The 22,591-nt window shown below is 48.6% G+C and overlaps 1 protein-coding gene across 4 annotated transcripts in view; it reads left to right on the top strand.

Annotated features, from left to right (window-relative positions):
- Positions 1-21,486, top strand: part of Brf1 (BRF1 RNA polymerase III transcription initiation factor subunit) — a 59,193-nt gene extending 37,707 nt beyond the window's left edge. The window contains exons 8-15 of one of the 4 annotated variants that reach the window (XM_050131941.1): positions 4,161-4,424; positions 5,869-5,930; positions 6,553-6,634; positions 6,713-6,768; positions 7,546-7,802; positions 12,572-12,623; positions 13,132-13,303; positions 13,859-21,486. In XM_050131941.1, the coding sequence (XP_049987898.1) occupies positions 4,161-4,424; positions 5,869-5,930; positions 6,553-6,634; positions 6,713-6,768; positions 7,546-7,802; positions 12,572-12,623; positions 13,132-13,303; positions 13,859-13,896 (983 nt within the window). In that variant the 3' untranslated portion in view covers positions 13,897-21,486. The remainder of the gene's footprint in view (positions 1-4,160; positions 4,425-5,868; positions 5,931-6,552; positions 6,635-6,712; positions 6,769-7,545; positions 7,803-12,571; positions 12,624-13,131; positions 13,304-13,858) is intronic. The other 3 variants (XM_050131942.1, XM_050131940.1, XM_050131939.1) reach the window with 3 other exon arrangements.
- The last annotated feature ends 1,105 nt before the right edge of the window (positions 21,487-22,591 follow it).

Below are 22,591 nucleotides of genomic sequence, written 5' to 3'. Positions count from 1 at the left end.
TTCTGGGAGTAAGGTGTGTTCTGACATGGTTACTAACTGCTGCTTGTATTGTGCAATAATCAGGATGTATTGCTGGTACGTTCCTACTTGATACTTCTTAGGCATGAAGTATCCGTAGACACTGCAGGGAGGCACACATGGGCACAGAGGTGAGATGACATGTTCCACTTTCACTATTAATAGATATTGAGAACCTGCCACATGGTGGCTCTTCTTCAGAGCTCTGGTCTTCCCTCACTGTGATTTCCCCCAGTGGCTCTCTTATATACAGAGAGATGGCTGCTGCCTTGCTGTGATTCCTAAGACTTATCTTCTACCAGGGCACTTAGCCTGTCCCTTGGGGCACACATAGGCCTTTGTGTCACTAAGTCTCTGCTTGTCCTCCTCTTTCACTTTATATCCACCTGGAGAACTTCTCCAACACAGCAAAGACCGTGTTTGGTGGCTTGATTCAATCTGGAGCATCCTTTTTCCTTTAGTGGTTTGAAGTAAGCATTTTTGGTAGCATTTTCTTGGTTTTAGCTGTTTTTCCTCCTGTCTTTTGTGTAATTTTTTTTATTACTTTTTTTCAAACTTTATCTGTTCCTTTCACACACATCCTGGTTTTGGAGCACAGCAGAAAGCAACTGGACACAGGCAGGGTATTCTGGGTGAGAATATACAGGCTGGGGGCAGAGGTGTGACTTTCAGATCAAATATCAGAATGTATAATGCAAATGCTACAGACTGTGTTTGGTTCTAAAGTGCCTTTAGTTTTTGAGCTTTGCCTGTGGACATGTGTGGTGTAGGGAGAAGCCAGCACCTCCGTCACTGAGACTCTAGACCTGTCACCGCTTCTGTCGTTGTGTGCGTTGTAAGGCAGTCCCACCCTTCTCGCCTACTCCAGGTTACCAGTGGCTGCTTTCTGTCATTGAATTAGTAGTCTTTTCTAGGCTTTTGTACATAACCCTTTTTTTATTGATTTTTATTGAACTCTACATTTTTTTTTTTCTGCTCCCTTCCCTGCCTCTCCCCTCCCCTTCAGCCCTCTCCCAAGGTCCCCATGTTCCCAATTTACTCAGGAGTTTTGTCTTTTTCTACTACCCATGTAGATTAGATCTTAGGGTCCTCACTGTTGTCTAGGTTCTCTGGGACTGTGATTTGTGGGCTGATTTTCTTTGCTTTATGTTTAAAAACCACTAATGAGTGAGTACATGTGATAATTGTCTTTCTGTGTCTGGGTTACTTCACTCAAAGTGATGTTTTCTAGCTCCATCCATTTGCCTGCAAAATTCAAGATATCGTTATTTTTTTTTTCCTGTGCAGTACTCAATTGTGTAAATGTACCACATTTTCCTTATCCATTCTTTGGTCAAGGGCCATTTAGGTTGTTTCCAGGTTCTGGGTATGACAAACAATGCTGCTATGAACATAGTTGAACACATGTCCTTGTGGCACAATTGAGCATCCTTTGGATATATACTCAAAAGTGGTATTGCTGGGTCTTAACGAAGGTTGTTTCCTAATTTTCTGAGAAATCACCACACTGACATTCAAAGGGGCTGTACCAGCTTGCATTTCCACCAGCAATGCAGAAGTGTTCCCTTTTCCCCACAACCTCTCCAGCATAAGTTGTCATCAGTGTTTTTGATCTTGGCCATTCTTTTAGTTGTAAGATGGAATCTCAGAGTTTTTTTGTTTGTTTGGTTGGTTGGTTTTTGTTGTTTTTTTTTGTTTGTTTGTTTGTTTTTTGTTTTTTTGTTTTTCGAGCTCTGTAGCTTTGGAGCCTGTCCTGGAACTCCCTTTGTAGACCAGGCTGGCCTCAAACTCACAGAGATCCGCCTGCCTCTGCCTCCCTGCCTCCCGAGTGCTGGGATTAAAGGCGTGCACCACCACTGCCCAGCACTCAGTTGTTTTGATTTGCTTTTCTCTCTTGAGTAAAGATGTTGAACATTTCCTTAAGTGTCTTTCAGCCATTTTAGATTCCTCTGTTGCGAGTTCTCTGTTTAAGTCTGTACTCAATTTTTTTTATTGGATTATGTGATCTTTTGGTGTCCAATTTCTTGAGTTCTTTGTATATTTTGGAGATCAGACCTCTGTCTGATGTGGGGTAAGTGACGATCTTTTCCCATTCTGTAAGCTGTCATTTTGTCTTGTTGACCGTGTCCTTTGCTTTATAGAAGCTTTTCAATTTTAGGAGGTCCCATTTATTAATTATTTCTCTCAGTGTCTGTGCTGCTGGGGTTATATTTAGGAAGTGGTCTCCTGTGCCAATGTGTTCAAGTGTATTTCCCACTTTCTCTTCTATGAGGTTCAGTATGTCTGGCTTTATGTTGAGGTCTTTGATCCATTTGGACCTGAGTTTTGTGCATGGTGATAGATATGGATCTATTTTCATTTTTCTACATGTTGATATCCAGTTATGCCAGCACCATTTGTTAAATATGCTTTCTTTTTTCCATTTGATATTTTTTGCTTCTTTGTCAAAAATCAGGTGTTTGAAGGTGTGTGGATTAATATCCGGGTCTTCTATTTGGTTCCATTGGTCCTGCTGTGTGTTTTTATGCCAGGCTGTTTTCAGTACTGTAGCTCTGTAGTAGAGTTTGAAGTCAGGGATTGTGATGCCTCCAGAAGTTCTTTTATTGTACAGGATTGTTTTGGCTATGTTGGGTTTTTTGCTTTTCCATGTGAAGTTGAGTACTGTTCTTTTGAGGTCTGTGAAGAATTTTGCTGGGATTTTGATGGGCATTGCATTGAATCTGTAGATTGCTTTTGGTAAGATTGCCATTTTTACTATGTTAATTCTGTCTATCTAAGAGCCTGGGAGATCTTTCCACTTTCTGGTGTCTTCGTCGATTACTTTCTTTTTTTAAATTTTTACGATTTATTTATCTTTATTTTATGTGCATTGGTGTGAAGGTGTCAGATCCCCTGTAACTGGATTTTCAGACAGTTGTGAGATGCTGGAAATTGAACCCAGGTCCTCTGGAAGAGCAGTCAGTGCTCTTAACCGCTGAGCCATTTCTCCAGCTCCTTCAATTTCTTTCTTCAACGATTTAAAGTTCTTGCCATACAGGTCTTCCACTTGTTTGGTTAGAGTTACTCCGAGATATTTTATGCTGTTTGTGGCTGTTGTGAAGGGTGATGTTTCTCTGATTTCTTTGTCAGCCCATTTATCATCTGTTTGTACGGAAGTCTTTTATAGACATAGTGTGTGCCCTTGTCTTTCCTCAGCATTACTTTTATGTTGCCCACTGATAGCATGGTCCTCGTATTGTGTAGTTGCCGTAAATGCAGTGAAGTGCTTACCATTCCTGTTGAGTGCATTCGGGTTAGTTCCAGATAAACCTGTATACAGTCCCTGTTGATATTGATCTCCCTTCTATTGGGCAGAGTGGAATTGCAGGGTCTGGGAGGTGGTGTTGGCAAAAAAATTGCACAGCAGTCACCACTATTCTTCCACTGTCAACATGCATGAGGCCAGTACCTCTGTCTTCTCTCCATCCTCTCTGATGAGGTCACCAACGTGAGTTTTCAGCAGACTGAAACTGTAGAGTACAGCTCTCATGTTCTGATTGGTCTAGCTGGAGTGTCTTTCAGGACTCCATGGCTGAGCCGTCTCCTGCTGTTGTGCCCCTCATGTGCTCTATACTGGCAGGTCTTTTTACTTGGGTTCTGTGTTTTCGGAGCACTGGCGCTCTTCACGTGTTCTAGACTGTCCTTGCAGACGTTATCTAAGAAGAAGCTACGGCTCACCTTTGTCTTGACAGTGTCTTTCACAGGACAGACATTATAATTCTTTTTTTAAAAAATCATAATTATTTCAAAATCTTTTAATCTATGTTTCATGGGTTGTGCTTTAGTGTTGTTGAAGGTATCTTTGCCTAAACCTAGATCACAAACTTTATCTTTCCTGAATGTTCTTATGCTCTCAATACCACATTTAAGTCCGCTTTTGCACAGAGCATGAGGAATAAGCCAGGCCATTCTTGCCTGTGGGCAACCAGCACCATTTGCTGGCAGGACCATGCTTTCTCTGTTGCACAAAAAGGCATGCTTTTTGGTAGTTTTTGTATTCTTGGTTATTTTGCAGCTTTGCAAAAAATGTTTCTGTTACAAAAGTGGGCTCTCTCTGGCTTTCTGCCTGGTTGACAGGTGGTGTGCGAATCGTGTGTCCCTAGGCTCCGGTGAGGACGCCACATCCAGCCCATTCTGTGAGGAAGACACGGAGGATGAAGAGCTGGAGGCTGCTGCCAGCCACATGAACAAGGACTTTTATCGAGAGCTCCTGGGGGATGATGACAGCTCAGAAGCAGCACAAGGTCCTGATGGGGGCAGCAGGCCCCTCGCCCTGGAGTCCTTACTTGGCCCATTGCCCACAGCAGCCAGCCTGGGCATCTCCGATTCCATCCGAGAGTGCATCTCCTCCCCAAGTGGGGACCCCAGTGAGTGCCCTGGGACAGGGAAAGTTTATAGTCTGAAGGGTCCCTGCTGTGGATTGGACCATAATTATGGGCTTGGGTGAGGCACTGCTAGGGCCCTGAACAATAGTCAACAGTCCCTGGGTGCGCTAGTTTCATTTATCTTGCTGTGATGAATATCCTGTCAAAAGCAACTGTTGGGAACAGTTGTGACTTAAAATTTCAGGTTATCCTTGATCATTTCAGGGAAGTCAAGGCAGGAACTCAAACAACTAATCACATCACATCCATACTCAGTAGCAAAAAGAAAAAAAAACAAAAAACAAAAAACAAACACATCGTTGCTTGGTTTGCACCTATCTAGCTTTCTCCTGTCTTTCCTAGTTTAGGACCCCGTGCCTGGGGAATGCCGCCACCACAATGATCTGTGTCTTTCTACATCAGTTAACAATCAAGACAGTGCCCCCACAGACTTGCTCACAGGCACACCTGATAAAGATGTTGCTTCAGTTGAAACTCAGGTGACTCTAAATTGTGTGACAAGATGTCATCTAAAACTAACCATCACAAGGGTAAAGAGCTGGGTATGTGCCAGCTGGCCTTGTAATCTGGCTCTGCTCTCCTGACCAGGTGAAGATTTGACCTTTGCTAGCGGGTAGGGCTATATGAGGGGTAGACCTAAGTTGGGGAGGCAAAATGCTTCACCTGTGGACCAAGTATGTAGAGGACAGCTGAGTGTCTGCTTTGAGGGAGCAGGTAATTCAGAGCAATACAAAGGGACTTGTCAACCTGAGCATAGGGAACCCAGAGCAGAAAAGCAAGGGAAGTGGGGCAGACTTCAGAGAGCCTCCAGGGGTGGGTGGTCTGACCACTAATGAATTCCCCAGGGTTTCAGCCTTAAGAGCTGAAGACAACACCTCAAAAGTCCCAGCTGTGTGGGCCATTAGGTGGGTGAAAGTGGGGGTGGTGAAGGGGTTGCCTGGCATCTAGAAGAGTAAGATACTGGATTCCACCCTAGACCCTTCTAGCAGCTCGTCACCTAGTCCTTGAGCTTAATTTTCTTGTTGAGGATGCAGGAAATATTCCCTGTGCTTGTTTTCTTTCTTCTTCTTTTCCTCCTCCTCCTCTTTCTTCTTCTTTCTAGACAGGGTTTCTTTTTTCTCTATGTAACAAACAGTTCTGGCTGTCCTGGAACTCACTCTGTAGATCAGGCCAGCCTCGAACTCAGAGATCCACCTGCTTCTGCTTCTTGAGTGTTGGGATTAAAGGTGTGCTCCACCACCTCTGGGCCTTTTTTTTTTTTTCTGTTTTTTTTCTTGATGGGCAAGTGTTAAGGTGACATTCTCTCAAAGGAGGTTCTTGCAGCCCCTTTGCCCCAGCCCTTAGTCCCTGAGTCCCAAGCATCCCCCATGGTGAGCAGCATCTGCTAGGGCAGCCTGTGTGACACTGATGGGGTTCTTCTCTCTAGAAGACACTTCAGGAGACGGGGAGCTGGACCTCAGTGGCATCGATGACCTTGAAATTGACAGAGTAAGCCCCCCCCCCCCGCCCCCTGCTCCCTTTGTCCCCAGTAGTTGAGAGTTATGGAGGGTAAAGTGTGGTTGAACTAGGTTCCAGGCCTGTCATTCACCTTTAGCCTCTCTGAGCTTTGTGGCTTTCTCAGACATTCCGTGATAGGTGAGTGGTCTCAAGTTGTAGTGCCTATGATTCAGACATGACCCTTGGACTCTCTCCTCCAAGCTCCGTTCCAAAGCAGCCTCAGTTGTCATGTGCCCTTCCTCTGAAACCTCAAACAGCCCAACCAGGACCATGTTGGGAAGGCCCTGAGCTCTGCACCTGGCGTTGGCTCCCATTGCATCACAAATATATTGCATATCTCTAATCCCCAAATCCCAGGGGCCCCAGACTATTTCTTGGCTATATATCTTAGAAATCTAACAAGGCCTAGGAACTACAAATACTGTCTTGTGACTTCAGGGTAAACTTGGCAGAGGAGGACAAAGGACTGACAGGTTTCTTTGAAGGAAGGCTTTCCCACATCCTTTCTTTAGCAATTTAAGCATATAAATAGGAAGCTAGTTGCTGAGAGATCTTGGCGTACGTCAGAACTCAACCTCAAAGATCTGAAGCCGCTTCACTGTGCTTCCCACAGTACATCTTGAACGAGTCAGAAGCCCGGGTAAAAGCTGAGTTGTGGATGCGTGAAAATGCTGAGTACCTGCGGGAGCAGAGGGGTAAGTACACATCCAAGAACTCTCCCCAGGTCCCAGGATATGTCCCTTGCTGAGGCCCACTGTTTTTTCATCTTACAGAGAAAGAAGCAAGAATAGCAAAGGAAAAGGAGCTTGGTATCTATAAGGAGCACAAGGTGGGTACCTCTTGACAGGACTGCCTAACTCAGCCTTAGGGTTGGCTGACAGGAGGAAACCATTTGGGAACACCTCTCCCCTGTGTCCATAGGAGCCTGACTGGGACAGGCAGTGGAAGCCATAGGACCCACATCCCTGGCTGCCAGGTTATTATTATTGCTTGCTCCATCATAGATGGTTGTACCATGGAGCTTTACAGTGAGATATCCTGCGCAAGAGCTAAGGAGACCGAAGTGAAATGTAGGAGTGGACTCAGATTGTTTCATGGGCTTCAGGTCCTTGTTGAGGACACGAGAGTCCCTATATTCTTTGATAACAGGTGAACAGTCTTGGTAACTTGGCTCAGCTGCTCCCTTTGGGGTTTCAGCCTCCCAAGTGTAAGTTGTTGAACCTTTTAGGAGCCAAGTGAGAAGATGTGATGCTGGCAAAACCCGAGGTCCAGGGTGGGGGCTCAGAGAATGAGTGGTACTTGCCTCAGAGGAAGACTAGAGACTTGGGCAGGGAAGTGGGTCCCAAAACTCCATGCTACCAGGCATCATGTTCCATGCTGTATGAGGTACTTTCCTTTTCTGTAGACAAGAAAGACTTTGCTAGGAAGCATAGATATGCAAGAACTGGAGTAACCAGTGTCAGAGCTGGGAGCTGCCAAGATACAGGAGAGATCCAAGCCAATTTTCTGTGCCTGTCCAGATGGGCAACAGCTGTGGCTCAAGGGTAGATGGCAGGTATGAAGCTAGCATATGACAGGAATTTTTGTGTGTGTGTGTTTCATTCAGCCCAAGAAGTCTTGCAAACGCCGGGAGCCAATCCTGGCCAGCACAGCTGGGGAGGCTATTGAAAAGATGCTGGAACAGAAGAAAATCTCCAGCAAGATCAACTACAGTGTGTTGCGGGACCTTAACAGCAAGGGTGGGGGCAGCCCATCCAGAGAGGACTCACAGCCCCCAGAACGTGCCAGCACCAAGAAGTTGTCACGAAGGAAAAGAACAGCTAGCAGGAGCAGTGCTGACCCTGGGACAAGCATGGGGAAGAGGTACTATTCTTCCCCCTTGGACTGGGTGTCTGCCTGGGAAGAAGCCAGCAGAGGAATAGGCCCCCATCTTGGCTGTTGTTTGCAGCCAGAGCTTCAGGAGCCACACTTGTCCCACTGTCTGCTGAGTGCTAACAAGCCCATCTGATCCAGATGTGGGTGTCCTGACCCCCCACCCTTACTTCTGGGTCCCAGAGTTAAGAGGCTTCTGGCAGCAGCAGGATCTACTCCATCTCCAGAAAGCAGTTGGACACTTAGTGCTAATGGGTTCTTCCAGCCCTCCCATACCCACACCCCTTCTGTACTCCTGAGGCTGCACCATTGGCTCTGTTGAGAGAGAGGATGCAGGCACAGTGACATCTCTGGTGGAGGCAGGGATCCAGTCAAGGGCCTCAGCATGGTGGGTCAGTGTTCCTCTGCAGCTTGACAAGGGGGTATTTGAGAGTGGCTGCATGTGGTCTTCTTTACTCTTGGGTGGTAGCTGCCAACTTTCCCTTGTCTCTAGAGATAGGATGGATATCCAGTGTGGCTACCATCCACCTGCCAAAACCGTTAGGTGCTGCCTGTTCAGTCTCCATGTTTGAATTAGCCATAGCTTTTCCAAGGAGGAAAGTCAGGCGTGCTTTCTTCTATCTTAGTGGAGCAGACATCCTTTGTATGTCTCTGTTGTATGTCAAAACCCCTTTGCTGTTGGTGTTTTGTTTTCTTCCTTAATAATATAAAGCTATTATAGTACCCAGAAGGGTGAGGCAGGAGGATGGTGAATTCAAGCCCAGCCATGGCTATAGTCCTTAAGAGATACCCAAGTTCAGTTTCCAGCCCCCATTTCAGGCAGCTTCTGTAACTCCAGGGGATCTGTATTCTCTTCTGACCTCCACAGGTAACCATACAAACACAATATCACTTTACACACATGCGCGCACAAGCGCTCATGCGTGCGCACACATACCCACGCACACGTGATAGGTAGGTAGGGAGAGAGAGAGAGAGAGAGAGAGAGAGAGAGAGAGAGAGAGAGAGAAGCATATCAGGTGTGGCACACACCTTTACTCTTCACACTTAGGAGGCAGAGGCCGATGGATCTCTTGAGTTCAAGGCCAGCATTTTCTATATAGCAAATTCCAGGCCAGTTAGGCTGTGTGGTGAGACCATGTTTCAAGAAGAGGAGGAAAAGGAGAAGAGGGAGGAAGGCAAGAAAGCAATACCAAATTAGCAGTCGTGTGCCAGTCCACTTAGTCTGGCCATTTTACGGCTTTTGAGGTTGGTAGCATTGTTCATAAAGTTCTTTTCTGTGCCCAGGTTGTGGAGGGGAGTTGGGAGGTAGAGGCAGGTGGATCTCTGTGAGTTGGAGGCCAGCCTGGTCTACAAGAGCTAGTTTCAGGACAGGCTCCAAAGCCACAGAGAAACTCTGTCTCAAAAAAACAAAACAAACAAACAAAAAAACAAGGTCTTACTATGTACGTGAACTTTTTTTAATCCTCCTGTTTCCTCCTCATGAGTGCTAGAATTATACGTGTGTACCATCACTCCAGGCTTTAATATCTTTGTGTTTGCATTTTTTATATCATAAGTCTGATCCAGCTGGAACTTAGTTTGGCAAAAGGAGTAAGATAAAAGCCACACTCAGATTTCTGGGTAGATGCTGTAGACAGGGTCAGTCTGTAAGAAGCCCATCCTACAGTTGGCTCAGGTGACCCAAGTCTCCTGTTGCCAAGCTGATGGTTACTTTACTTTGTACAGCCCGGCAGTGTTTGGTTGGCCTAATTCTTGAGAACACTTTTGTACATGGCCTGTTATTTTGTCTGTAAACTGAGAATGAGATGTCTAGGCTAGGCCTCTTCTCACTCTCACCACTTTGTTTGGCACAGGGGATGTCCTTATAAGCTCCCCTTACCCCAGTGGTACAGTTGTACCACCTTAGTTCCCAGGCCTGATGTGGCTGCCTCTATAGAATCTTTCTGTGATTCCTTCCAGCTGCTTCTGTAATTTCCCTCTGTTGTTATGTTTCAGAACCCATAGGGGGTCCCTTATTGCTTCTAGGCCTTCCTTTGACCCGTTGGTACCTCACGTTGTCTGTTCTATTCCCGTCAGTGTTAGCTATAACTGAAAACTGAGTCAGTGCTTTAGGTAGGAATTTCCTCAGAAGGGAGTTTGATTTTCTCAACTGCCCTTTCCGGTCTCTTTGTATGGTCACACAACCTCTCTCTTTGAGATTACTAAATAGAGAACTGTGGACTGAATTCCTATTGCAGCTCTTACTAGGTCAGATAGGGCAGGAACCAGGGCTTGGTCCTGCCTTGACCACCCAGAGGCATTCTCAGTTCTGCTTATTGTGGCCTGTATCACTACCTTTGTCTAGCTGTAGCTAGAAATGGGTACAGGAGTCTGATGACTGAGCACTCACAGGTCCAAGTTGAAGTTAAACTAGGCTACTACTGTCAGTGCTGGGAGAATCTTGTCCTAATGTAGTGACTAAGGTATCCTTTGTGGTCATGGCCAGGAGAAGCTTGCTAGAGTCAGAGTTTGTGAATATTTAATATCTTGAGGGGTTATAAAGGCCTCAAGGCTAGGGTACCCACACCACTGCACTCATGTCTCTGCCCTTACTCAGCATAGCCAGTTCAGACAGTTGCATCAGGGAAAGAGAAAAGACCACAGGGCTCCAGAATCTCAGCTTTTTTTTTTAAATAGTTATGACAAACTGTCTAAGACAACCCCTTCTCAGGAGCAGTCTGGCAGGTGAGGTTGGTGTAGCACTCAGCATCTACCTCTAGGAAGGTGTTACCCTAATGGATCCAGTGCTCCAGGCTTACACAAAGCCTCTTGGCGTTCCCAGGTTAGACTCAAGCAGGCTTCAGCTCAGTAGAGTCAGTACCCAGACCCCACATGTAACCCCCACCTGCTCTGTGTGTAGGACATGGGGTGTTTATGAAAATGGAGCATCTATGGTCAAGACTGAAAGATTGATGGCAGCCTGTGGCTGATAGGGATTGTTACAGGATCTGAAGCTTTGATCTGTGTAATGCGTGCTGCACTTATTCTCTAGGCAGTCACGGGTGCCTCTAAGGCTTGGCCGGCTGCTTTTGAGTGTACATGGGGCTTAGAAAGGCCACTAACCCCTGTAAGAACGCTTCAGCTCTCTGGCTAAGGTATTCTCTGCCATCTGCCTACTACGAGATTTTCTTTTCAGTGTCATCAGAATATCCAGTCATAGCTGGGCAGGACTGGGCCTCAAAGGGCCCAGCACAGGGCATGATTCAAGGCCGTTTTTTTTGTTTGTTTGTTTGTTTGTTTTTGTTTTTATTTTTGAGACAGGGTTTCTCTGTAGCTTTAGAGCCTGTCCGGGAACTCACTCTGTAGACCAGGCTGGTCTCAAACTCACAGAGATCCACCTGCCTCTGTCTCCCGAGTGCTGGGATTAAAGGTGTGCGCCACCACCACCCAGCTTATGATTTACCTATTTACATAGTTGTGCCCTGGAAGAAAGGAGTCTTGAGCCTCCCATGCCCAGAGCCCATTTACACTGACCTAGATGGCACTGTGCCTGTCTTCCTCTGGAATGGGTGACCCATTTTCCTTTGTTTCTTTTCTTTCTTTCTTTCTTTCTTTCTTTCTTTCTTTCTTTTCTTTCTTTCTTTCTCTCTTTCTTTCTTTCTTTTTAAAGATTTATTTATTATGTATACAGTGTTCTTTCTGCAGGCCAGAAGAGGACACCAGATCTCATTACAGATGGTTGTGAGCTACCATGTGGTTGCTGGGAATTGAACTCAGGACCTCTGGAAGAGCAGCCTATGCTCTTAACCTCTGAGTCATCTCTCCAGGCCCCTCCCCCCTTTCTGTTCCTTGTGGACGTGATGTCTAAGGTACCTTTGTGTTTGGAAGTCCTAGGGACATTGAAGGCAGGCCCAAGATGGAGGTACTGCTGGTAAAAGTGAAGTGGTGGTTCTGTGAGGCAGGTGGGGGCAGGTGTAGGTTTGTCCACCTCTTTTTCTTCTTCATAACTGTCTATCCCTCTTCCTCATTTCCCCTGGTACAGATTGACCAGGAAAGGTGTCATGGACTCTTTGCACATAGTCACTGCTCCTGTCCAAAGGGGTAGAAAGGTAGTCCAGTGCCTTGACCTTGGGGTGCCTACTACATAGCCAAAACGGGAGGGGCACCTGGTGAATCTTCCAATTCTGGGGTGTCAGGGTTTCTCTGTGTAGCCCTGGCTGTCCTGGAATTCACTCTTTATAGACCAGGCTGGCCTCAAACTCTGAGTGTTGGTGTTAAAGGCATCCAGCTGGAACTTGCTTTTTTTATATTGTGTTTATATATCTCCCATCAATGACAGAGTGATGGCAGGCATTGATTAATGCAAGACAGCAGGTCAAACACAGTAACAGAGGTATTCCCGGTAGTAAAACTGAGGAACAGGTGAGCCCTAAGGTCAGAAGGAAGCCTAAGGATAGGAAGAGAGACTCGGGTAAGACCAGTGCGATAGTAGCAGTGGTAGTGAAAGTTGTGTATCTCTGGAAAGGTATACCTGTGGAGTAACAAGGCTGGGCTCCAGAGTGCAGCTGGGCCTGCCATGAGACCATGCATCTGCCTGGTCAAGGGCCTCAGTCCTACTAGTCAGTGATGGTCAGCAGGCAGGTATGAACTGAGGCTATAGACTCTGAGCCTTCCTGGACAGGGCCTCAGTCTCTGCGTGGTACACACACAGACACGCACACGCATTCACCCTCTCTCTCCCACATCTACCTGAACTGAAACTGCTTTTATACTTTCAGGTTGAGGCCTTTGGTGTCTACACAGCCAGCTAAGAAGGCAGCTGTGGGAGAGGTATGTTGTCCTGCACAGCTGGGACAGGGCCTCAGGAACTCAAGTTGCTATCAGACTTGGCAGGGCGAGGCCCAGTTGGTTTCTGCACCAGTGCTGGCCTGGCTCCAGCAGAGAATCCTAAAGCTCAGGGTATGAGAGTGCCTGGGTCACGGAAGTGAGCAGGCAATGGTACAGGCAAGCTCTGTGCCTGCTGCTCTGGGATTGAGGGCAAGCTAACTGCCACTGTGTGAACTAGTGTGGGCAGAGGCTAGATTGCATGCCACAGGGCCCTCCTTTCCTCAGTTGATAACAGCTTTTGGGGAAAGGAGGGCTAGAACTTCATAGCCCCAGGAAGCCAGAAGGAACTAATGGGTACTAGGGGGCAGACTGATCCTCTGGCCAGCTCAGATGTGGGGCAGGAGCTCTGAAGAGTGCCTGTGCTCATACTGAGAAAGCCTGAGGGTCCCTTACAGTCAGGAGGGCAGCACATACTCTGCTTCTGTCCCAGAGACAGGCCTTCTCTTTCCAGGCCTTGCTTTTAAGTTCCCCTGCCCTGGGAACTGAACCAATCAAGCCATCAGCTGTCTTGGTGGAGAGTGGCCCTGTGTCCTACCATCCTGATGAGGATGCAGATGAGGAGGACGCTGAAGAAGAGGATGGAGAGCCTTGCGTCAGTGCTCTGCAGATGATGGGTGGCAATGGTGGGTAGGGCCACACGGCTATGGGCACACTACAAGAACTTTGAGGGGGCATCCAGAGAAATAAAGATATAGCCATTCACCCAAGTTATTTCCAAATATGAGCCTATGGCTACAAACTAAAGTCCTCTCTCAAAGAAGGGAACTAGGACACTTAGAATTGCCCATATTGATCTGAGGCTTTTGAGGATGCTAGAAGGAGCTAGACAAAGGCTGGAAGGCCAGCTCCACAGGGAAGGTGAAGCATCTACTATGAAGATGAGGATTCTGGGTATGTTAGAAGTCAGAAGGGAGGACTGTTCTACCAGTAGAGAAATGTCTGGGTTGGCTATACTGTTTACAGTGACCAGGAAGGAGTCAAAGCCCCTACACAGGGCACATACCAGTCGACTAGCCCCAAAGATTTCTGGGAGTATATTGAAATGGTGGGCCTTCAGGTGGTGGGACCTGTGAGATAAAGCCAATGGAGTTGGGGCTGGGAGCTGGAAACGTGAAGGTGGGTGTCCGTGGCAACAGAGGACTGCCTGGACTTTGACAGCTGTCCTCTGTGTTTTACAGATTACGGCTGTGATGGTGATGAGGATGATGGCTACTAAGTAGAACTCAAGGCAGAATCCTGGTGCTGGACTCCAAGTGTATCTGTGGAGGTCAGATGGGCCCTGGGGCACGGCTCACAGGCATGATTTCTGGACTCAACCGGTCAAGCACTGCCCCACTTGATTTGAAGCTCTCTTTCTATGGCCACATTGGGGGCCCCATCATACTGTTGGGAATCATGTTTTGAGCAATGTAAGGAATATTTTTGCCCAACAAGGGAAGCCAGCTGTGTGTTTATGTGTAATGAAACATGGTCAGAGAACAGCCTGGTCTTGCTCTTACCCTACTAGTCTGTGATTCTCCAGAGATCCCCAGGCAGGCTCTGTGTGTTCCTGTCATAAGGAGATCAAAACACAAAGGGGCTTTACTTAGGAAGTAGAACCTTGGTCTTAGCTTGCTGCCAGTGTTCTGCCTGCCCTTCACACCCTGGACGGATAGGTGTTGGGCAGAAGATGTGTGGCAGTTACTGCTGTATGGTTAGCAGCTATAGTCTGGAGCCCCTGCCTTTTACTGCAGCCGCAGCTTCCTGTGGAGGCGGATATGAGCTCTGCCATCTCTGAAGTCCGTTCACTGTCTGGAGCCACCAGGAGCATTACAGGCCTCAGCCTTTCACATAGGACTCATCAAGTTCATCAGCAGCGCTCAGAAAGTGGAAACCTGGAGACCATATGCATTTGCTAATGTCCAGCACAACCTATGTGGAATTCTGTCAAGAAGGCCCACAAGCTGTTTCCTCACGAGAAGGCTCAGGACTATATCAGTGCACTTAACTCAGATCTCCCTTTCCTAGATGCAGCCCTGGATGTGAGTCCCTGGGCGGAGTACTGGTCTCTGTTTCAAATCAAGAGGTGGGGACCAGGCTTGAGATGATGAGGTGTGGGGATGCTGCTGATGAAAGTAGATGGGTGGGACAGATATGGAGTGGTTTTGGTGAGAAGATTGCAAAATACTTTTGGATTTTGGAGTATGGAATTAGGGAATCAAGGATCCTTCCTAGGGTGGGGGCCAACTTCACAGGAGTGAGGTCCGAACCATGGTAGGGAGCCATGACACTGGTCCAGAGTAATTTTAGGGTGTTTGTATACTTACATGTAACAGGATTTACCTATGGCATGGAGAGAGTACAGGGATGAGGGGTGGCTGGTAAGGACTGCAGGAATAGGGCTGGAGAGTGGCTCAGAGGTTAAGAGCACTGGCTGCTCTTTCAGAGGTCCTGAGTTCAATTCCAGCAACCACATGGTGGCTCACAGCCATCTATAATGAGGTCAGGTGCCCTCTTCTGGTGTGCAGGCATACATGGAGGCAGAATGTTGTATACATAATAAATCCTAAAAAAAAAAAAAAAAAGAAGAAGAAGAACAACAACAACAACAACTTCAGGAATAGAAACAAGTACCCTAGAACAGGAGCTGAGGCCTCTCCCCAGCTGTGCCTTTTTTCTTGTGAGACAGCAAGAAGGGTGTCGTCAAGGCTGGACAATGGGCAAGAGCCAGGAAGGAGTAATTGAGTCCCACACTACTAAGGAGAGGGTTGAAGAAAGTCAGGACAGAGGGAGGGGGACAGTGAGAACTGTCTCTAGAAGATGGGTGAGTAACATAGTGGGAGGTCCTGAAATGGTTGAGACCCAGGTACTGAGGAGTAGGGTCCAGTAGGGGGCATCCGTGAAGTGGGCAAGGGTACCTCTGGGCTGCGGCCACAGCCTTGTGTGAGCTGCCACCAGCATTAGTGTAAGGCTCAAGGAGGCATTGGGTCTGTATGACCCTGTTCTGCATACACTTGTCCATTTCTCTGCTCTTTTCTGACTTGAGATTACCACATTATCCCTTTGCCTCGGTCTTCCCAGAGTGCAGAGCAGTGCCTTAGGCAGTCTTCTGGGACAGAACCAGGCCTCACCACATTGAACCTTAGAAAGAGGGAGTCCATTGGATTCTAGACTGCATTCTAGACTGGGATCCTGTCTGGTCTACACATTTGAGTGCTGATTAGACAGGAAGTCCTACTTTCTCTGCCTCTTTTATCCTCTCCTACTGCCTTTCTGCCAGCGCGGGGGGGGGGGGGGGTGTAGGGGAGGCAGCCTGCAGGCTGCACTACCCAAGTTTCTTGCCAGCTGCCTGAACTGAGGAACCTCGTACTTGGTGGTTACCACCGTCCTCTGCAAGCTGGTGATCACCAGCACAAGACAGTATCACTTAGCAAGATCCCTGATAACCGAGCACATCTAAGCTTAGCAGAATGTGTGCTTGTCTTTAGAGGTCATGGGATTGCTTGTAGGAGTGGGGCCACAGAGTGAGAGAAGTCAGCAGTGGAGGGCAGGGTGGCGCTCCCACTTGGAGTTCTTCCATCCAGAGCTATTGGGTCCAGGAGGAGCTTGTGCAGCCTACCCTGGACCCCAGTTTCCTATCCAGCTGCTTTTTCCAACTGTATACCTACTGAAGCAGGAGTGAAATAAGTCCTGTGGAAGGTGGAGAGTGAGCTCTGACCATGCCACCACCTTTGGTCATAATCTTGGCACCTGTCCAGGACCCAGGGGACATGCACACCTTGCCCTTGCTCCAGCCACAGGAGTCCATTCCTCTCCCACACATAATTTGGCCATGGGCTCAGCTAAATGGATTTTTGCCTCTGTGCTTAAAGTAGCTATCACCAGATGCATGCTTGGTTAGATGATAGGGACCCTACAGGAAACCCCAGAAGCCAAAGAGGCAGGGCCTTAATGGGTGTTGCTAATGCAGGAGTGGGGTGCATGCATCTTAGGAGCACCTGTTAGACCCAGCATTCCTCCTTGTTCTCCCTTCTTTGAGGCATAGGATAGGGACTAAGTGAAGAAAGAGGGCCTAAGTGGCTTTGTACCCTCTACAGGCTGCTGCCTGCATGGTGGATAACTCGGGTTCTAATTGCTCTCTGCTCAGCAATTTAGGCTGAGTTAGAAGCATTGACGCATGGTGTTATAGACAGTAACTGGAACTGGGTCAAGGGTGGCTTCTTTTTGTTGTTGGTAGTATGGTTCTGGGTTTGGGTTTTTTGTTGTTGCTGTTTGTTTTTGTGGAATTTTTGTTGTTGTTGGTTTTTTTTGTTTTTGTTTTTTTGAGGCAGGGCTGTTCTGGAACTCGCTCTGTAGACCAGGCTAGCCTCAGACTCAGAAATCTGCCTGCCTCTGCCTCCTGAGTGCTGGGATTAAAGGTGTGAGCCAACACCGCCCAGCAGGGTGGTTTCTTGAGAGTTCTTCCAGTCTAGGGAACCAAGCCTAGGCCAGCCCTGGAAGGCCTTGATTTAGAAAAGAGATCACTGGCTTACTGGAACTAGAGCATGATGCAGGCCACCAGCCCTGCAGGCCCACAACCCCTCCGCAACCCTTGCAAGCTCTGGGCACACCCTAACTGGAATTGAATATCCTAAGTCAGTGTAGACGGGGGTGTCTGACTTCATTTGCCCCTCCTTGAAGCATATATAGTCTCTGAAGCCTTGGATGTAACACTTTTCAGGCAAGCCTGTGACAGTGACTGAAATCTTGGGCCCCTTCTGGCCACAGAGGAAGCTCTGTGATCATTGGAGCAAAACACCTGTTTGACTTCCCCCTAGTCCAACCCATTTCTGTTCCTCTGCTAAGGTGGAGGGACCAAGTTTCTCCATACCCCAAGAGTCCCCTGATGGCTGTACCCAGGGCGGTGATGTACGCAATACAGGTTGGTGTTGTATATGGCAATGGTGATGTCTGTTGAGAGTGTCCCTATCATTACCTTCTGAAGCTCCCTTCCTGTCCTCTCTGTACCTTCTGCAGCCTCCAAGAGTACAGGGGCCTAGCCAAGGACAACAGGCTTACTCCAAGAAAGCCTTGGGAGGACTTTGGAGGAGGTAGCCTCCTTCCTGAGGTGCTGTAAGTTTACTTATCCCTGTCAGGACTGGGCTCTCCACATGAACTATAAGGTTGTGTGCTTTGCCCTGGAGATGGGCAAGCATGAGTTTGATCACTCATGAGAGTGTGTACTTCCTTGAGATGGTAGTTACCTAGCCACCTCTGGTGGTCTTGGGCTAGGTGGAGTTATTCAGTACCATTGCTTTGTGGGGCCACAGACCAGAACACACAGTCCCCAAGCCCTTCGCTTACACTGCCCTGACCCAGTAAACCCCAGATGGGGGTGGGGAAACAGCAAGACAAGTGAGCTAGAAGCACATGTCAGGCCAGCTGGGCAGAAGTAGGGGGCACAGTAGGTGGAGGAGAAGCCAGACACTTAGTAGACTGAGCCTCAGAGATACAGGACCTGTAGGTACATATCTGCTGGTGAATTGGAGTACTGTACTTGTCCATAACAAGCCTAGTGATTGGCTTGAGCTGCCCCCTCTGGTGGCTGCTTGCAGCACTGTTTCTTGAAGGACTTTGCTGGATATAACTTTTAGCCATTAAAGCTGACCTGGGTTTTTTCTCTGCTTGGGTGATACAGTTGACTGGCCCTCTCACTGAACCCACCCCCTACTCTGCAATCCAACAAATAGGAGTGCCTCAGAACCTGAACTTAGGGGACTGGCAGGGATGTGGGCTGGCACACAGCTCCTGAAGCAGCACACCTCCAAGGCCTCCTTAGACTTAAGATACTGATTGTACAACCAGCACCCTCTTGCCCTCGTCTGTCCCATTCACAGGACTCAGTCACTCTGCAAAAGTGCCTTGACCTTTTGGGGGACCCTGAGGTATCAACTCAGCTTCAGGTAAAGTGGTTGGGATGGGGGTGGTGCTATCCTAGTCTGAGTAAACTATGCAAGTAAGGGTCTCCAGTCCAAAAGGGGTTTCAGGAAGAGCTCTTAGGCAGTGGGGGGTGGGGGAGTCACTCAGCCTCTGCATGTTACTGAGCTCTGTTAGGTGGGCCACTGTTTCCTTGGTGATCGGAACCTGTGTTTATACCCTGAGCTACATGCCTAGAGAGATGGCTGGTCCCTAGGGTGCTTGGGCTATAACAGGCTGGAAAGGGGTAAAGTCAGGTTCCAAGCTGTACTTGGCGCCTGAGGTCTATCCAGAACTTCAAGGGGCTGTGGGCAGTAGTAATGGGCAGACTTTATGGTTTTCCTGTTGGGAGAGGAACCTAAATCAGGAGAGCTATTGTACCCAAACAATGGACCTGGCTAAGACCCATGAGAGCAGTCGCCCCAAGCTGGTGGGACCCAACCCATTTCAACCATCACTCACTTTCACTCCTCAACCTGACCTTGGGTCTAGCCTGTCCTGAACCTCATTCTGTCAAACTCTTGGTTCCTGCCATCCCAGCTAACCCTGAATGGGAAGGAGCATGGATGTGCTCCCAAAACATCTACAAAGGGTTTTAATGCATAATGCACCTTGCATCCCAGCTCAGTGAAAGCAGCACAGTGGAGGGGGTGTTACTGGCACCTGGGCAGCAAAGCTGAGCTCCCAGACCAGCCCTGCTGCTCAGACAGAGGTCTGGCAGGCCCAGGAGGTCCCAGCTTGGGCAAAGGTTGGGGAAGTCTGTAGAGAGTAGGTCTAGTCAAGCCTGGTGAGCTGGAGGCAGTGTCCACTGTGCCATATGGTGTAACTCTTTTCCCCAATATGAAGGTCGTGAATAGCAATCAGCCAGACACCTGCTCAGCAAAGCCTGGGAGATTATGGCCTGCCTGATGACACAGTGGATGGTGGTTAAACAGAATCCACATGCTGTCTTGAGTGCCTGTGTTCAGAAGTGACATAGGCTTGCTGAGGTGACGTTCATCACCTTTAAGCACTCAACAAAGGAGCATTTGCTGAGCCCGAGAGGACTGGTGATCTCTACTGCTTTGAGCTACCTCTAATTCCTGGGGATCCAGGCACCACTGCTCTCATTACCTGCAGACAAGTTCACTCCATAGGAGACAGTGTACTCCAACTGGAAGTAAAAATGAGCAACAGGCCAGGCCATGGTGGCCTTTAACCCCAGCAGGCAGATCTCTGTGAGTTTGAGGCCAGCCTGGTCTACAGAGTGAGCTCCAGCACGGCCAGGGCTACACAGAGAAACCCTGTCTCAAAAAACAACAAAAAAAAGTAATGGAAAGCAGGTTCATCGGGCCTCCCCTGTGTCAGCAACACGCACTCTCACTTGAGTGACAGTGTCCCTCAGCCGAGAGGCGGCACCCGGAGGCCCCAGGAACTTCATCTCCCACAGGACTTTGACCAGAATAGTCAGTCACTCCAACCACACAAACACAAAAAGGCTCGAAATATTTCTCAGTCATTTGTGAGTTATTCACTGAGCAGACTCTGGCAGTGCCTCTGAGTAAAGCCAGTGGCACAGCAGGGAACAGCCAGGCCTCTCCTTCAGGCTGCTTGTGGGAGAGATTAGCACACAATTGTATCTGTCCATTGACACCTGAGGGGTGGCAAAGTGCTAGAAGCTGAGATAGGATCAATTTAAGTTCAGGGCCAACATAGGCTATAGGATGAGACTTTGCAGAGGCCTGCAGAGGAGCAGTGACGCCATGCTGGACACCTAGGCAGGACCTGAGTAGAATAGCATGCTGGTCTTCCTCTATTCCAAAAACGGCTGTGGGAATGCTGGTGGGAACGGAATGGACCTGGAGGGCTGGAGGAGCACAGGATGTGGGGTGGAAGAAGACAGGGGCTCGCGGGGATGTGCGGGGAAATGGGTTCTGGTAGAGGTCTCTGGACAGAAGAATCTAGGATGATGAGGTGGAGTCAGGCTCAGCAGCCTGTGGAGGGCTTCTGGGGGACATCCCTGGCAGGTGGGCCCCCAGACAAACTGCTATTCAAGAACAAGATTTCCCAGCCCATTGGCAGTGACTCCGATTGAGAAGTTGGATTGGGGGCTTAGGCTGCACACAGGCTGTCCAGGCTGGAGGAATGCGGGGTTACACTCCTGTCCTAGTTTGCTTCCTCTTGCTGTGAGTTTTTAAATTTTTTCATTAGATTTATTTCACGTGAGAGTGTTTTGCCTGGTATATGTATGCTTGGTGCCTGCTGAGGTCAGGAAAGGGTATCAGATAACTGAACATGAGTTCAGATTGCTGTGAACCACATGGGTGCCCAAGAGCAAACCAAGTCCTCTGTAAGAGTAACAACTGCTGAGCCATCTCTCCGGTCTGTTGTCATTTTAAAATGCTGAGCAAACCCACCTTAGGAAGAGGGAAAGGGTTCATGTGGCTTACATGTCCTGATCACAGTTCATCATTGAAGGAAGTCAGGGCAGGAACCATGAGGGAACACTGCTTACCATTTTGCTCTCCAAAGTTTGTTCAGCTTGCTTGCTTAGACAACCCAGTACCATTTTCCCAGAGATGCCATGGCCCACAGTAGGTTGGGCCTTTCCACATCAAACATCAATCAAGAAAATGCCCTACAGACATGCTCACAGGCCAAACCTGTGACAGCAATTCCTCAGTGAAGTCAAATGATTTGTGTCACATTAACAACTAACCATCACACCTCCACTCAGGATCAGCAGGCAGAAACAGAAAGCCCTAAGGGCTGGATTACAGATCTCACAGGCAAAGGAGAGCAGTGTTTCCCTGTAAGCAAGAGCCCACCCAGACAGCCTTTCCTTCCCCCCCTTTTTCACCAGCCTTCTGTATGTAAGGGCCAAGGGCACTCTGGTCTCCCCGACTCCAGCTCCCATCTTTACACACAGCAGATCTTGGAATGTACTAGTAAAGGGTGCACTGTGGTGAAGGTGGAGGGTCAGTTTTTCCCAGCGGGGGGTTGGGAGAGGGTAACATACCTCAGGGTTCTGCTAGCAGTCCACTAATTCTCAGAGACAAGCCCATGAAATGCAGGCACTCAGGGTGGAAAGGGACTTGGAGAGTCTTCCTGAGGCCCTAGAGTGGGAAATGTATACGAGTTACACTGGCACATCTTCCCAGAGCCATGCCCAAACAGGGCACAGTCTTGAGTATCTGGAAGAGGCAGGTCTCCACATACTTGGGGCCTGGGTGGCAACAGAGAGCATGTAAGGGTAAGAGTGATGAAGACATAGAGTGTGGGGAGGTGTAGGCAGGACTCATGACAAGGAACAGCATGGGTATGCTGTATCTGTGTATAAGAGGTGCACAGAGATTGGGGTGTCACTTTTTGCAGAGTGGAGCAACTCAGCAGAGGCAAGCTCATGGCCCAGAAGCAGAGGTGTGCCCTGTTGTGAGGCTCTTGGAGAAGAAGCCAGCTTGTTGTGAGACTTAATGGCTAGGCACAAGTGCTGTGAAGGTAGGCAGAAGGACATAGGGCCAAGGCGTCCTCATGCTGGGCGCTGGGTGAGTCACCACTGACCCGACGTCCTGGCGCCAAGGTGGGGGAGCAGGCCACTTTTACAGCAGGAAGCCATGAAGGCTGATAAAGGGGCAGGGTTGGAAGCCAAGGGCTTCCCACTTCCTGAAGACTGAGCGGTAGGGCCAGGAGACCTGCAGGCATCTGCCTTTGCAGGCCCAGGTGTCCACAGCCTGGTCTGGATGGCTCACAAAACAAGACACATTTGTTCATGGCTTGTCTAACTGCACCTTTGGACAGTGTAGCAAGAAATGACCTTGTGGGTACACAGTATCTCACGCAACTGCTTGGAGAAGGGCCTTCGAGGCAGGGGAAGCGTGCTGAAGGTGAGCAATGCTAGGCCAAGATGCAAAGAAGACTGGAACAGGTGTATCAGCCTAAGCCGGCTACGTCAGGAGTGCACAGGCACCCAGGAGATAGGGCACTCCCGGAAAAGACAC

The sequence above is a fragment of the Alexandromys fortis genome, unplaced genomic scaffold (genome assembly GCF_014885135.2).
Source record: "Alexandromys fortis isolate MF-2015 unplaced genomic scaffold, M_Fortis_MF-2015_v1.1 scaffold_399, whole genome shotgun sequence".
NCBI lineage: Eukaryota > Metazoa > Chordata > Mammalia > Rodentia > Cricetidae > Alexandromys > Alexandromys fortis.
This window is presented reverse-complemented; position numbering and strand designations above follow the sequence as displayed.